This window comes from Liolophura sinensis, chromosome 7, assembly GCF_032854445.1.
Source record: "Liolophura sinensis isolate JHLJ2023 chromosome 7, CUHK_Ljap_v2, whole genome shotgun sequence".
In the NCBI taxonomy this organism is placed as follows: Eukaryota; Metazoa; Mollusca; class Polyplacophora; order Chitonida; family Chitonidae; genus Liolophura; species Liolophura sinensis.
The window spans coordinates 40,781,282-40,795,690 of NC_088301.1; the positions used below are offsets into that span (position 1 = coordinate 40,781,282).

The 14,409-nt window shown below is 36.7% G+C and overlaps 1 protein-coding gene across 1 annotated transcript in view; it reads left to right on the plus strand.

Moving 5' to 3' along the window:
* LOC135470915 (dedicator of cytokinesis protein 3-like) overlaps positions 1–14,409 on the plus strand; it is a 73,257-nt gene that overhangs the window by 10,183 nt on the left and 48,665 nt on the right. The window contains exons 8-26 of the mRNA XM_064749964.1: positions 2,335–2,418; positions 5,520–5,665; positions 6,637–6,718; positions 7,964–8,024; positions 8,375–8,456; positions 8,625–8,696; positions 8,939–9,045; positions 9,376–9,501; positions 9,767–9,891; positions 10,469–10,567; positions 10,879–10,942; positions 11,257–11,363; positions 11,796–11,973; positions 12,241–12,338; positions 12,541–12,633; positions 12,737–12,837; positions 13,194–13,275; positions 14,051–14,100; positions 14,273–14,381. Of these exons, the coding sequence (XP_064606034.1) occupies positions 2,335–2,418; positions 5,520–5,665; positions 6,637–6,718; positions 7,964–8,024; positions 8,375–8,456; positions 8,625–8,696; positions 8,939–9,045; positions 9,376–9,501; positions 9,767–9,891; positions 10,469–10,567; positions 10,879–10,942; positions 11,257–11,363; positions 11,796–11,973; positions 12,241–12,338; positions 12,541–12,633; positions 12,737–12,837; positions 13,194–13,275; positions 14,051–14,100; positions 14,273–14,381 (1,866 nt within the window). The remainder of the gene's footprint in view (positions 1–2,334; positions 2,419–5,519; positions 5,666–6,636; positions 6,719–7,963; positions 8,025–8,374; positions 8,457–8,624; positions 8,697–8,938; positions 9,046–9,375; positions 9,502–9,766; positions 9,892–10,468; positions 10,568–10,878; positions 10,943–11,256; positions 11,364–11,795; positions 11,974–12,240; positions 12,339–12,540; positions 12,634–12,736; positions 12,838–13,193; positions 13,276–14,050; positions 14,101–14,272; positions 14,382–14,409) is intronic.

Consider the following 14,409-nt stretch of genomic DNA (forward strand, 5'->3'; position numbering starts at 1 on the left):
ATCTGAGCAAGAACAATAGTCAGCTTGGAAGCCTAATAATCCAAACGATTTCAAGAGGTGTCCAGCTAGGATACTAGCATGGACCCCTATTAATCTGAATGATTTCAAGAGGATACTAGTGTCGACCCCTAAATTTAGCTGCTAAAGCAATGATGCCGAATTTCAAGCCTATATTTCCGATCTATACAGCGTCACTTCAGTTAATTGAGTTGTGTATTTATGCATTGATATATAACCAGCTTGATTAGAAAGCATATATTCTTCGTAGCCATTCATACATTGTATTACACTATATAGCATGTACACATGTAAGTGTGCCAAATGTGGTAAATCTGCCGTGGGACATTATTCAAAAGTGTGCATGTCCTGTGTTTTTTTATTGTAAGATTTTTACTGTACATACAGTACATATATAGCCTTTTATACACAGAGATTTTCAACTTTACAGCTATAACAGTTTTTTTTTTCATGTGATCTGCAAAAATAGAGGAAATTGCACTTTTTCGCGTTTTGTCACAATTTGCAACAAATATATATTGAGGACAAATATAAGGCCGAATTCGTGATCAGGATGTCACACTGTGTTAGGTAACATGTTAAGAATCCTCAAATTCAAATTTTTTCGTTTTCACATGATGTGACTCCATATGTATCAATTAAAACCTAATTTGCATACATATTGCATCCTTTTTCTGTCCAAGTAGCTTCCCAGGAATGCTTGTTATGTGTGCTACATTTAAAGTCAAGGTTCATTGGGTTTTGGAGAAAATGACTGGCAAATGTTTTCACTGCAACACAAAATGGCTGCCAGATGACATGACAGGTCATACAACTTTTACTCGTCAAAGTTCGTCTCAGGGTCTACCACATATCTTAGTTGCACGCATTTCTACTGAGAATTTTTAAACTGTAGAAGTTCAATTTAGAGAAATGTGAAAATGGCAATTATTTTTGGCATGTAATACTTCCGGTTTGCTGACGTCACCTCTGGTTATGCAAAATTTGTCTTCTTGTCTGGGTATGATGTTGTGTCTTAAGATTGTGCCTCTAGCTTCATTGGTTCAGGATCCTGGATTGAGTCACACCTAAGACCTTAAAAGGGGAAGTTGTAACTTCCTCGCTTGGCGTTCAGCATGAAGGGGATAGTGCAACAACTGGTTAACCCATATCAGTGTAATGGCTTGGGCAGGTCGGCTTACTTGCCTTCGGTAAGTCGTCTCGGTGAAGCATAGTGGTGGAAATCCTTCCTGTGACAAGGAATCACATTACATACACCCTAAGAATTCCCTGATCGTCATATGACTAAAAAATTGTTCAACCCCAAGCACTCACTCATTGGTTCATGAGATATACCCACTTCGGGTTTTGATGACATCACTTCTGGTTTTGCAAAAAAAAAAAGCATTTTTACAATCAGCATTAAACTGCATCAGATAAGACTATTTGCCATATATCATCTGTGAAAGTGTAGAAATTATTAGCAAAAACCAGATCACATGACATTTTCTCTCAATAGCGAGCTTGTACTGTTTTCAACACAGAAAGTATGCAATCTTGCTCTCAGTGTACCTGGGCTTTGTGCAACTGCAGTTAAGATGTCAGCTCAATCACATCAGCCACTCTCTAGAAGTAGATTTTTTAAGGTTTGGCGCAAAATGCAAGACGGCTGCCAAGTCATGCAACCAGATGTTTCCAAAACATAAAAAATAAAATTTCAGATCCTTTCTTAAAACTTAATGAAGTTTCAGTTATGTATTGTTTGTCGTTTTCGCATGAAACATATTACAAAATGGCTGTGAATTATAATAATCCAAACAGATACAATAGGGATTCAAGCTTGAAGTGTGAACCCATAATAATCCTAATGATTTCAAGAGGTGTCCCGCTAGGATACTAGCATGGACCCCTCATAAGGTAAGCCCCAGGTAAGATCACCATCTCACTCAGTACAAAATGGAATAAAACCAGTCCCAGATTAATTAAGATTAGATCCCAGTCACAACCAGAATGTGTGTCTTCTACTATACTTTACACAGATTTTACTTCAGGTAAATGTATGCTTATAATTGTATATCAGAATCTAAACCATCGTTTTCAAGGTAGGCAATCGGCCGTGGCCAATGAGGTCTCATACTGGCTTCCAGTCACTAGGTACATGGTAAATGGCAGCATTTCCTCCACCCATAAACCTGACCACCTTCATTCAAGTTAAAATTTCTTGACCAAGGTGTTAAAACACTGATCACTTAATCGGTAATAGGTGATGATCTTCACTCACGTGATTGGAAGTAAATGTGTTTGTGATAACATGCATTCTGCTTTTGTTTTTCCCAGCCAGGAGAGAGAGTGGGAAGTGGAGACGTGAAACATGCACCCATTGACGATGCTCTTTTCCACGTGAATGACTTTCTTTGCAATGTGGGTGACAACCGATATCTTCTTTCCCTGTATGACACTCAAGGGATCACATTCTCAGCACAAAATGTGGCAAGATCTGTTCCAGATTAGATCCCAGTCACACACAGTAGATAATGTGTTCTTCATTGTCACACTCAAAACAAAAGGTGTTCTCTTGGTCACACCCAGTACTATAAGAGATCTCATTCATACTCAGTACAAAAGGTCATCTTAGCCACACTGAGTATAAAAGGTTGTAAGACCAGTCCAAGATTGAATCCCAGTCTAACCCAAAACAAAAGGCTTAGTTTCAGTCCCAGTCACATCCTATGACAACAGTTACAGTAATGCTGTTGTGGGTAAGCTGGTAAACGTTATGAGAAAGTGACATTGACAAAGTCTATCTATCGCTTAATTACTGCAGCTTTTATATGAACTGTCCAGTAATCGTTGTGTATGCCTGAGCTCTGTTTCACTCGATTTGCAAAAACCATACACAGGTTTCATGCGAGAATCTCCATTTTGGAGTTAAAGGCTCCAAAGACATTGGACCATTCAAGGTGTTGGCTATAAGGGGTCAACTATAGCTCCGCCTGTGTAGCTAATGCTATAAATGCTTTCTGCCACACATTCTCTGAGCTCTCCCTCTGTAACTCTGTCTTCACTTGCCATCTTCTTCTCTTGAACATCAGGGACATAGTCATTGACACCCAGTACACTTGTTGATGTATTGTGAAACGACAGAACTGTTACCAATTACCCAAAAGCTGTTAGCCCTCAGCTGGTTCGTTGTTCGGGTGTTTTGGGCCTTAGTGTTCCATCTTCTCATAACTGTGTCGTGGTGTATAACACCAGTCAAATCAATAAATAAATAAATAAATGTGTCAAGTTATCAGTATGGTGAAGCAGCAGGGGGTCGAATATTTATAGAGAATTCGGACTGCTGTAATCTATCACCAAATCATAGTATGCCTTTGTCACGTCCCAGTGTAACTACAGGGGCATAGAATCCTAGGGGGCCATAGAAGACACAGTCGATACCTTACCATACCTTGTATAAAGGGCTTCATCATGCAACAAGGTAGTCCTGAACTAGAAAGTATCCGATTCATTGCAACAATTTACCCCAAGTGCTCTTTTGACTGGCAAAGGCTCAAACATAAGATTCAGACTCCATTCCTTTCAGCTGATCTTCTGAATGAATTGTAGCTAACACTTGCCTTGATTTGGGGACAGTCTTATGCAGACACAGACCTTCTTCAGCCCAAACAGCATTGCTTCTGTGGATTAGGGCTGTGGCATTCTCATCCCAGAATTCATGCCTAATGAAATGTGCAGCATTCTTTCCATACTTTTCTTCATTCTTTCTGGCTGTTTCCTTCAGATGAAAAGACAGGAAGGACAGGTGACAGGTCCCAAAGGTGAAACCCTCACTTGCATTGTGGTGTCAATACTGAGGTCACCCTCACTCCAGAAATTTTAAAATGTTGCAATGTTGTGGATCAACATTAAGCTGGAAGAACATTTGTTCATTGTTGCAGATAAATGTGAAAGAGTCATGGTGCATGTGTATTTAATCCAGACCTGGGTGCTGCGAACATGTTTGCCTCATGAAATGTGTTATTTAGTGGTTGCAAACACATAATTTCATGTGTATCTACATTACATGCATACCAGTCGGACGGCTTTACATTAAACACTTATTGACTATAACTTATTAACTGTCAGGCTCACCTGACCGAGGGCTAAGGTAACTTAAGTACTCTTGCGCTAAGTCAAACCTTGGTAACCATAGAATGTCAATATCTCCATATAGGCTTGAGCCATATCCAACTCCCTTAATTTGGTTATCTTGTCTAGCTTTAAGTATTTTTAACTCCTGAATGAGTAAACTTAATACATAAATCAATAAACTGCTTCAACCCGCTTTGAGACATTGGATGCTCTGGACGAACCCTTAGATAATGCAGACCTTTTTCTTCATTGTAACAGACCCATTTCAAACTATCATCCAATTCATCACATTGAAGGTTACGAATATACTCATCAAGCTGCAAATTATATACTGTTTTAGACTAATAGTTGTATGTGGATTCTAAATTATTATTATTATTCAAAAGGTACTAATTGTTTCTGTTCAGTGCAGTTATACTTTGTATAGGCTTTATCACAAATATTAAAACGACTCACTGATGTTTTTATCTGCTCATAATCTCCAATCACGCGCACCAAATATTGTTCACATTATTTTCTTAATACTGACACACCCTTTGACACAATCACAAAGTCTATCCATTGGTTGAATACTACAGCTTTATTTGAACAGTCCATTAATCATTGTAGGTCTCAGTAATAACTTAGCATGCTCCCTATGATCCGTACACCATTTAAGTTCTCAAGCCTCATATGTGAATCTCCATAAATCCTCAAAACCTAGCAAAACACAAATTCTTAGCTGCTGCAACAATCGTTAGGACAACATATGTTGTTCATATGGCAACTAAATCATGAACAAGGAAGTAATAAAGTGTGACAACTTATCTGCATCAACTACAGTAACACGTCTAATCCAAAAGTTAACAAGATCATCCCCATATTAGATCCCAGTCACAGCCAGTAAATAAAAAAGTGGTAAGATCAGTTCCAGATTAGATCCCAGTCACAGCCAGTAAATAAAAAAGTGGTAAGATCAGTTCCAGATTAGATGGCTTTCACACCCAGTACAAAATCTGGTGAAATCTGTAGAAGATTATATCCCTGTTGCACAATGCAAAGGTGTCAAGATCAGCCCCTGATTAGATCTTGTTCACAACCAGAATGTTTGTCTTCTGCTTTACCTGCATGGTACATGTAAATATAAGAATATAAAATTGGCTAAACCATTGTTCCCAGGGCAGGCATTCACCCCTGGCCATTGAGGTGTCAGACAGGTTTCATGTCAGAAGGTTTATCAGGTACATGGTGAGAGACATCATTTCCTCCACCTATAAACCTGACTGCCGTCATTTAAGTGAAAATTTCTTGGTCAAGGTGTTAAAATAATCAGAAATAGGCCATGCCCTTCACCTGAATGCCTGGAAGTATCATATGATAAAAGTGTGTGCTGTTTCTGTTTTTCCCAGCCAGGAGAGTGTGGGGGAATTGGAGACATTAAACCTGCACACACCTACCATATTCTTTTCCACCTGAAGGGCTTCCTTTGCAATGTGGGTGACACAACAGATATCTTCTTTTCTCTGTATGATGCTCAACAGAACACACATATCAGGTCAGTTGTCTTGTGTTTGTTGGAGTTTTTTATCTTTTTTTTTTCACTCGGAAAAGATTTAAAACCTTACAGTGTCAAGTAGTTTTTCTTTATGACTTTAATAGTAACTGTGTTTTAATTGTTTAATATTTTTAGCTCATGCTTATGCATAGCATCCAGTAATAAGGAAAGCAATGTTACAGTAAGTGTTAGGGTGATGACTTTAAAAACAATGTATATTATTGAGCTGATGCTTTACAAACAGGTAGAGCACAACATGAGGGATATGTTCCAGCGTTCATACTCTGTGTTTATATTAATTCACATAAATTACAAAACCAGTGTATTGCGTAATAGAATCAGTGTTAGTGGTGGTATCTCAAGGCGTACTGAATGGATTGAGCTGAGGTTTTGCAAACATTTCAAGCACAGTGAGATGAAGGTGGTGTTCCATCCTTGATGTCCGAAGTGCACATTTAGTGTGAATTAATAAATTCACAACTTCAGCACTTTTTGTCCTCTCCAGCCGTTAGTGGGAAGGTCTGCCAGTAACCTGCTGATGGTCATGGGTTTCCCCCGGCCTCTGCCCAGTTTCACCCACCATAATGCTGGCTGCCGTCGTATAAGTGAAATATTCTTGAGTACGGCGTAAAACACCAATTAGATGAATAAATAAATAAATGAGCACTTTTTATATTGAGCTGAATTTTTGCATTTGTGTGTCTCCTACTAGTAAGATCTTTGTGTAGCCTTGTTACAAACTCTTAAGATGTGTATTCAACCAAGCATTTATGTAAGACTTTTGCATTGTTAAGCTGAACTAATTCAAGTGTTTTATATATTAAAAGGCAGTTTTCAGGCAACTGCCGCTTTTGTATTTTGTCATATGATATACAACAATCTAAATGCGGGGAATAAAATGAAGTGGGTACAGTAAGGATGGCCCTAATTTTATAATGTCCTTATTGTTGTTCTGTTATGTCTTATTTCAGTGAAAGATTTAAGACCACATACACAAAGAATGGTATTCCTGAAGACATGGAGAGACTACATGAGGACCGGGTGCTATTTACAGTAAGTGCCATTGTAAGACATTCTGTCTGGGTTATAATCTAGAGCCATGTTCATATGAGACTGTCCTGTATCTAATTGTACAGTTATGCATTGGTCAGCCTAAGCGGTCAATGCTCCACTTGTCCATTCTGTTTTAGTTACAATCACACTAAATGACATCCGTCTGGTTTTTAACTGCTGTTACTAAAATGTAAGAAGACAGTTAACAAGCTAGATTTTTTGTTTGTGCGTTATCTGATTCATCCATTTATCGGAGTGTTCATCACTTATGATACAAGGTGAAAATGTAACTTGATTTCTCCCTTTACTTCATACTTATGCTGTGAAAATAAAAATAACAATAATTAATAGTAAATAATGCATGAGTGGTGGGGGTGGGGTGGGGGGCTATTAATGGATTGGGTGAGCCTTAGATGTCCTCAGTGGTTGATGTTGAATATTGATCATATTAAAGAATTTTGGGCATACTGATTTATTTATTTTATTAATTTGTTTGAGTTTACTGCCATATTCACTTATTCAGCCATACTATAGGCACATGAGAATATTTCACTTATCGGAAGGCAGTTCAACTTCAGTGCATGTGACATATGGATGCATGTCATTGTGAGAGTCTCCAACAAACTTCATGTCCAATCACCTTTATGGTCACAACGAACGTCAATGACCGCTTGTTGCCGAAGGTCCTCAAAATGATGGAAGTGGCTTTATCCCACATCAGACAAAATATTCCGCTTTTAATTGGACAACAACGGTCACATGGGGTACAGATATATTCTTGAATCCTGCAGTAAGTTGTCTCCCTTTGTTGGGGTCCAACCATGGTCACATCCTAAAGTGATTCACCTATATATCGGTCTTCTGCGCTGAATGATGGTCTTTGTGGGATAATTTGTTACATGGTGACTAAGTGATAGGATACACAAATATATTGTGTCGATAATTCTCATATTGGGTGAGCCGTCAGCCTCACCCAATATGAGGATTACTGACACCATATATTTGCGTATCCTATCACTGAGTGACCATGTACCTAATATTACCATACATATACTTCATACATACATTTCAACCACATAGCAGTTATGTATAGTTTTTCAAATGGTACCATATCGGTCCAACCCTATCTTTTAATTAATTAATAAAGTATCATGTCCTTGTTTTGATATTCTCAAATTAAATACTATTTGTTTAACTTCATTTTGTTTAATAAATATTAAATATTCACTGTTACTATGTTTTCAGAGCCTGGGCTACTCCGATTTACAGAAAGATTTATACATCATAGCTTGTATGTACAGAAGAGGTAAGTGTTATGTGTAATAGCACTGTATAGTGCTATAAAGAACACTTTTAAGGTTTGTTTTTTGACACTTATGCCAGTGTTAAGAATTCCTTGTAAGACTTGAGCTGCTTTTGTATGTCACGTTGGTGGTTGTAAATGAGATTTAAAATTTCATAGAATTTAATTTTCCCTGCAGTAAAACTAGCATACTGTCACTTCTGAGCTAAGTGCCGTAAAAAAGAGAAGTGTCCATTGTTTTTTTAACCAGGGACACCAGTAAGAAGAGTAATTAGTTCATAAAAAAAATCCATAAAATTTTGGGTGACTTGTTGTATGAGATGAAATAACTGCTTACATTATTCATTTTTTAGGGAAAATGAAAGTGTCTGAATCATCTAAAAGACTCCTCAGTAAAAACTCAACATGTCTACAAACGACCATATGGGTGTGCAGGTAATATTTTATAGTTGTTTGTAAATAAACACTTTTTACTTCTTGATAATTAAACGTTCAGAGATTCCAGAAAGTAGATCTGATATATAACAGTGGAAACCTGTAATCTGTGTATTAGCAATATAATGGTGGCTTCCTTGTGACTTATATTTCTATTTTATACTTCAGTTCACAGTCTTCGAGAGTTTTTGCAGTCTTCAGAAAGATACGAAGAAACAGAATTTTGTATGAAAGTCCATAGGTAAAGTTCAAATATTTGTTGATTCAAGATCAACTATAGATGCAAAGGGTACACGTATATAGCAAATCAAGATAGGCATTTGCTGGAGTGTGGAAATTCACCTGTTCACAAATTGTGTATTTGTAATCTTGTTCACTACTTTCATTCAACATGATTGATTGAAATGAAATAAGATTAAAAATAGCCTTCAGAAAGACTTTGTGTGTAAAACATATTTGAAACACTTACTATTTCTTTACAGTTGCAATGAAAGCGAATCTCAGTTCCCTATTCTCCTTGAGGCTCAAATAAAGAAACAGTCACATGGAGCCAGATACATTGCTTCAGGAAATCCAACTCAGAGTCAAGGTAAAATATGTCTTAGTTTTACTTTAGTTTTTGACAGAGTATGACTATGGAATATTGTTTATGCCTGAACAATATAATGTCCTTCCTGCGGATGGCCGTGGGTTTCCCCCGTCATTGTATAAGTGAAATATTCTTGAGTATAGCGTAAAACACCAATCAAATAAATAAATAAATAAATATAATGTCCTTCCATTGTGTTGCATTTAAAGGCTTTCATGACAAGATGTTTCTGTGTTAATACAGTATTAACACAGAAACATCTTAGTTCAAGGTACTGTGAATATCTGAGTGATGAAGCACTAACAGGAATGGTTGTTGTTGTTGTTTAAGCTCTGGTGGGGTCCTTACGGTGTCTTGATGGAGATTTGCAACAGGTCCACTTGCAGAACCCCCTACTGTTCAGCAAACCTTTTCCTCGGGCCAGCAAGATGGGCTTCCCAGACGTCATCAATCCAGGTATGACATATTAAAGTTGTACCGGTCTCACCAGAAAAAAACAGGTATCTCTGTATGGTCTGTGCACTGTCAAACTTTTCTGTTGTTTTAAAGTGTGGGAGTGAGTAAATTATGAACACATTGGAACAAAAGAAGACCGAGGCTTTTCATGAAGAGAGCACAGATATTAATGGATTTGTTTCATTTGTTCTTTTTAATAATGATTCTTAGTAAAAGCACATGGCTATGATGTGCAGCATGATACCTTTCATATTTCTGTCTACAGCTGATGTTCGAAATGATCTGTACATCACGCTGTACTGCGGGGAGTTTGAGAAGGGAGATAAATCAGCAGCCCGTAACATTGAAGTCACCATGACCGTGTACGACAGCAACGGAGATCAGATTCAGGTGAGACTTTTACGGGTCATCAGGTAATGTAGTGCGAATTCAGCAAATTTTTCAATACGGTGAAGTGGCACTGTCATAAAGCAATATTTCAAGCTGTTATTACAGGTACATCAAAAATTGATTGTACATTGTAGATGTCAGGGTTCAAATTCAAAAACCAACTGGTCGCATATACAACTGAAAGTTTGGTTTGTGCAATGAAAAAATTAAATCGAGTTGCACATGTGACTACATGTAGGATTATTTGTGCAGAGTACATTAACTTAAGATATGGTCATCACAATGTTAAAATGCATCTGCTGTAACATCATACAGCCTTTACATGAAACAATTATGGTGTGGTGGGAAAATAACATTTGAAAGCAATAAAATGGCAACTTTTACCTGCTGATGGAAGATTTTGACATGCTGATGACTCTGTTTAGGTTGACCTTCCTGTAGAAATAGGACAAATAGTTTTAAAAGATATGTTTAAAACACTTTTTACATGTATGTGAGTTGTTAAAATTTTGTTCTCACTACTATTTACCTGTTTTTGTTTTTTGTTTTTTTTGGGGGGGTTGTTTTTTTTTTAAAGGATTGCATTATTGCGGGCAGTGGTGATTCACCCAATAAGGAATATCAGACTGCAGTATTTTATCACAACAACAAGCCTGAGTGGAATGAAACAGTAAATGTGAGTTTTGATCTGAATCACATTGTTATTTGAATTATTCTTGAATATTATACCAATATGAGCATTCACATTCTTCACATTCTTCTCTGTAGAGAATTAAAAATGATACTTTAAGCCATAAGCACAGATTTGACAGTGTTCGCCTGCATATGTAATGGTAGATTAAATTTTTTTCAGATTTCCTTCTGAAACAAAATAAGTGCTTGATTGCAATGAGAAAGAGTCAGTCTAGATTGGGATTTTGATTTTAGGATGATTCATTCTTTAATTGTGTTATATGTAATGATGTTCTCCTTGATTTCTGCACAAAGGTTTGTCTCAACATGGATCAGTTTCCAGGCTCTCACATTCGCCTGGACTTCAAGCATTGCTCAAGTAAGTAAAACAAAAACTGTTCTGATAATTTCTCTCATCAGTTGAATGAAAGTAATGGTGTAATTTTTTTTTTGTTTTTTTTTGCCAGTATCTGTAACTTGTGGTTTAAAACTATACCTCAGAGGGCACTGGGTTTCTTCAGTGTTAAACCTGATTTCTTTGAATAGAATTATTTTCCATAAGGTGTATAAAACCAATGAAATATTAATATATAGTAAAAAAAAAGTGAATGATTATTGACTAGAGATATAATCTTGGCTTGATATCAGTGTAACAGAAATAACAAGTGGTAAATATTTTTTTCTGTCTTCCAGCACGCTTTAGGGCCGAAAAGAAACTGTTTGCCTTTTCTTATGTCAGCATAACATCTGAAGCGGGTGTAACACTGAAAGATGGGATGCATAATCTCTGCGTGTACAAGGTACAGTACTTGCTGGCTGCTTCTGGAGATTTATTGATTTGTAGTACTGGGGATGACCTTGAAATTATTCATGTTTTTATATATTATATATATTGAACTGGGTGAAAGGATTTAGTTTCTTTTGTCTGTCATGTTTTCCAAGTTCGTGTGAATTTAATAATAATGACATGTACCTTGCATTTTAAAATTTTAGAGGCCTCTCAAATGTCTGTGAAATGTGGGACACCATGCCCAGCTTTCTGTAAAGTGAAACAGTTGTGCTAATTACCTTGGTTAAAGTCTTGCTTAAAAACTTGTACGAAGAGGTATGTTAAATGAAATTTGTCATACCCTTTACCTTATTAAAACTGAAATAATGTTTCTGTTACCTTATGAAATCCTATATTTCCTAATCTCAAAATCATTAAATTCTTGTGTTATTAAATGTTTCAGTGTGTGGATCCCAAAAAGTTGCAGAACACATCCAACTACCGCCAGCTTATTTCCTTTGTGGATGACCTCAACGTGCCAGAAGCCATGGCTAGTGTTTCTTCCGGACCAAAGTTTGATCTCAGTCGTGAAAGATTCACTATCTGCTCCAAACTTTGCTCAACAAAATTTACACAAAAAGGCAAGTAGATTTCACCTTGCAATCATCGTGGTAGCTGAGGAGTTAAAGTATATTTTCGAGTAAAGAAAAGTACAGCACATGGTACATTATAAGTGAATAGGTTTCGGTTCAGTGTCATGGTTCAGTACACAGTACATTATTGCAGGTCCTAAAATGATAGTTTTAGTTTAACGAAACCAATAAACATAAATTTGTATAAAACAACACATACATTCTAATACAACGTTGCTTACAGTGTACAAATCATTTGACTGTTTCTCTTTTCAGCGGACCTTATGGCTGTTCTCCAGTGGAAACGAAACCCTAAATATCTTCCAGCCATATTGGAAAAGTTACAAAACCTGGAGGGTGGAGAAATGGTGCAGGTTGTCACCTACCTTATTTTCATAGAGAGTGATCTTGTTTGTTCAATATTAATGGCTCAAGTATAAACTGTTTAGAAACAATAGGATTTATCATTTCTGAGCAACATTGTATTCAGATTGTTTTTATTATCACTGCCTGGCCTACAGTATCATTCTTGTTTATATGTTTTATTTCATGGTATGTTATATTTTAATGTTACAGTTTTTGCAAGATATCCTGGATGCAGTATTTGATATGTTTGGATCACACATGTCCAATGCTGCTCACAATTCACCTCAGGTTTTCAATGCCCTGGTAAGTATTTGTATTTTCTCTGTGAAACTATTTTTGTTATGTTTTTTCTGTGCCCTCTTAGTATGAAAAATAAACTTATGAACAAATTTTACATTGTTTTCAGGTGTACATTTTGAACCTACTGAAGAAGCCTGAATTTGAAAACTTTATCCCAGTGTTAGACACCTACATAGCAAAGACCTTTTCAGCATCAGCCTTGTACAAGTGAGTTGTTTCTCCCACCAAATACTGTAGGGAAGGCTTTCTGGAATGATGAAAAAAAAGATGATTCACTCTTTTAATTCAAACTTTCAATGAGAAAATATACTCTACACCTATTTCAGGATGCCAGTCAAGTCAAGTGTAATTTCTAGAAACGTCAGTTATTGATTTATTTGTTTAAATGTGGTCTGTTTCCTGCCTGGTTGATCAGTCAGTATAACCACTAACTCTGATGTTCTTGTAACTTTTCTATAGATAGTTACTTGTCCTCCAAAATTTAAGCTCCCTCAGGTAATGGGAATGTGCACAAGATGTTGGTACCACTATGTAAACCTACTATTATCATATCTCCTTTTTAGAGATTTGATCCAATGTATAAAGGACAAAGTTCATCAGGGTTCAGAGAGTAGAAGAGTGCCCAACCTGTTGACAACCTTTGAGGTAGGACATCACACTGTGGTCTTTTGTAGAGCATCAGCCATATGATTGGCCTTTGTAAGATATGGGACTCTAGCTTACACTTGACCCATTCTATTTATTTATTTATTTGATTGATTTATCTTTTAAGCTTGTCTGTTGACATCTACCTGTTATGGGGCAACTGCTTGTAATTCAACACATACTTGAAGGCTATCTGTCTGTTAATAGGTGTTTGTGTGGCTGTTCTTGCGTGCAATGACCTTTATATATGGAAAATAACTATTTACTGATGTATCCTTGTACAGTCTAGAGCCCAACTTTAATACACAGCTTTTTGTTGATGAAATTGACTTCAATTATACAGTAATTTTAATATCTCCAATGACAGCCAAAATACATCATGTTTTTTTTTTCAGTCTCTAGCCCAGACTAATTTTATTGTTTATAGCATTCTGCCTGTCCTTGTTAACCAGCTACAGATTGTCTCTCACCATGACTTTCTAACATGTGTTTCATCATTTTTAACTAATAAATGACTTGCATTTAAGTAAAACCCAAAGCATTGCAGCATAGACAAAGTTTTGGTCCTGTTACAGTCATTTGCTTTCCCTTGAAACAGTGAATCAATGGGGCTTTTTCAGGCACAGTAGATGTTTATAATACGGCCATTGATTTGTCATTGATTCCTGGGCAGTGTTTTATTGTAATCCTACATTTCTGAGTATTGAGTAATCATCTTTGCAGAAGGGGAAATAAATTCAACACTTCTTGTCAAAACAATGTTGTCTTGTTGTAGGTGTTGGATTACCTGTTCAAGATCTTGGTGAGGTCTCGGGAGCTCTCCAGGTAACATAATTTTCAATATATTTTTTTCAGTGTCGTTATTTCTTTCACGTTAGATTGTTTGTGATTTTCTCTTTGATCACACTTACCTTGAAGAACTATGTATTCATGATGCAATGATTTCTGTCCCTATCTTTGTGCATTTGTAACTTGTCTGGACATGTCCCCTTGTCAGGTCCATGAGTGTAGAGGGAGATGAAAACTTTAAGGAGGAGATCTCAAAGCTTTTCAAAGAAATGCACAACTTCATTGCTCTTGATTTTGATGGGCTTCAAATGGCCCAGGTATGTATATTGGTTATCCTCTGTTATG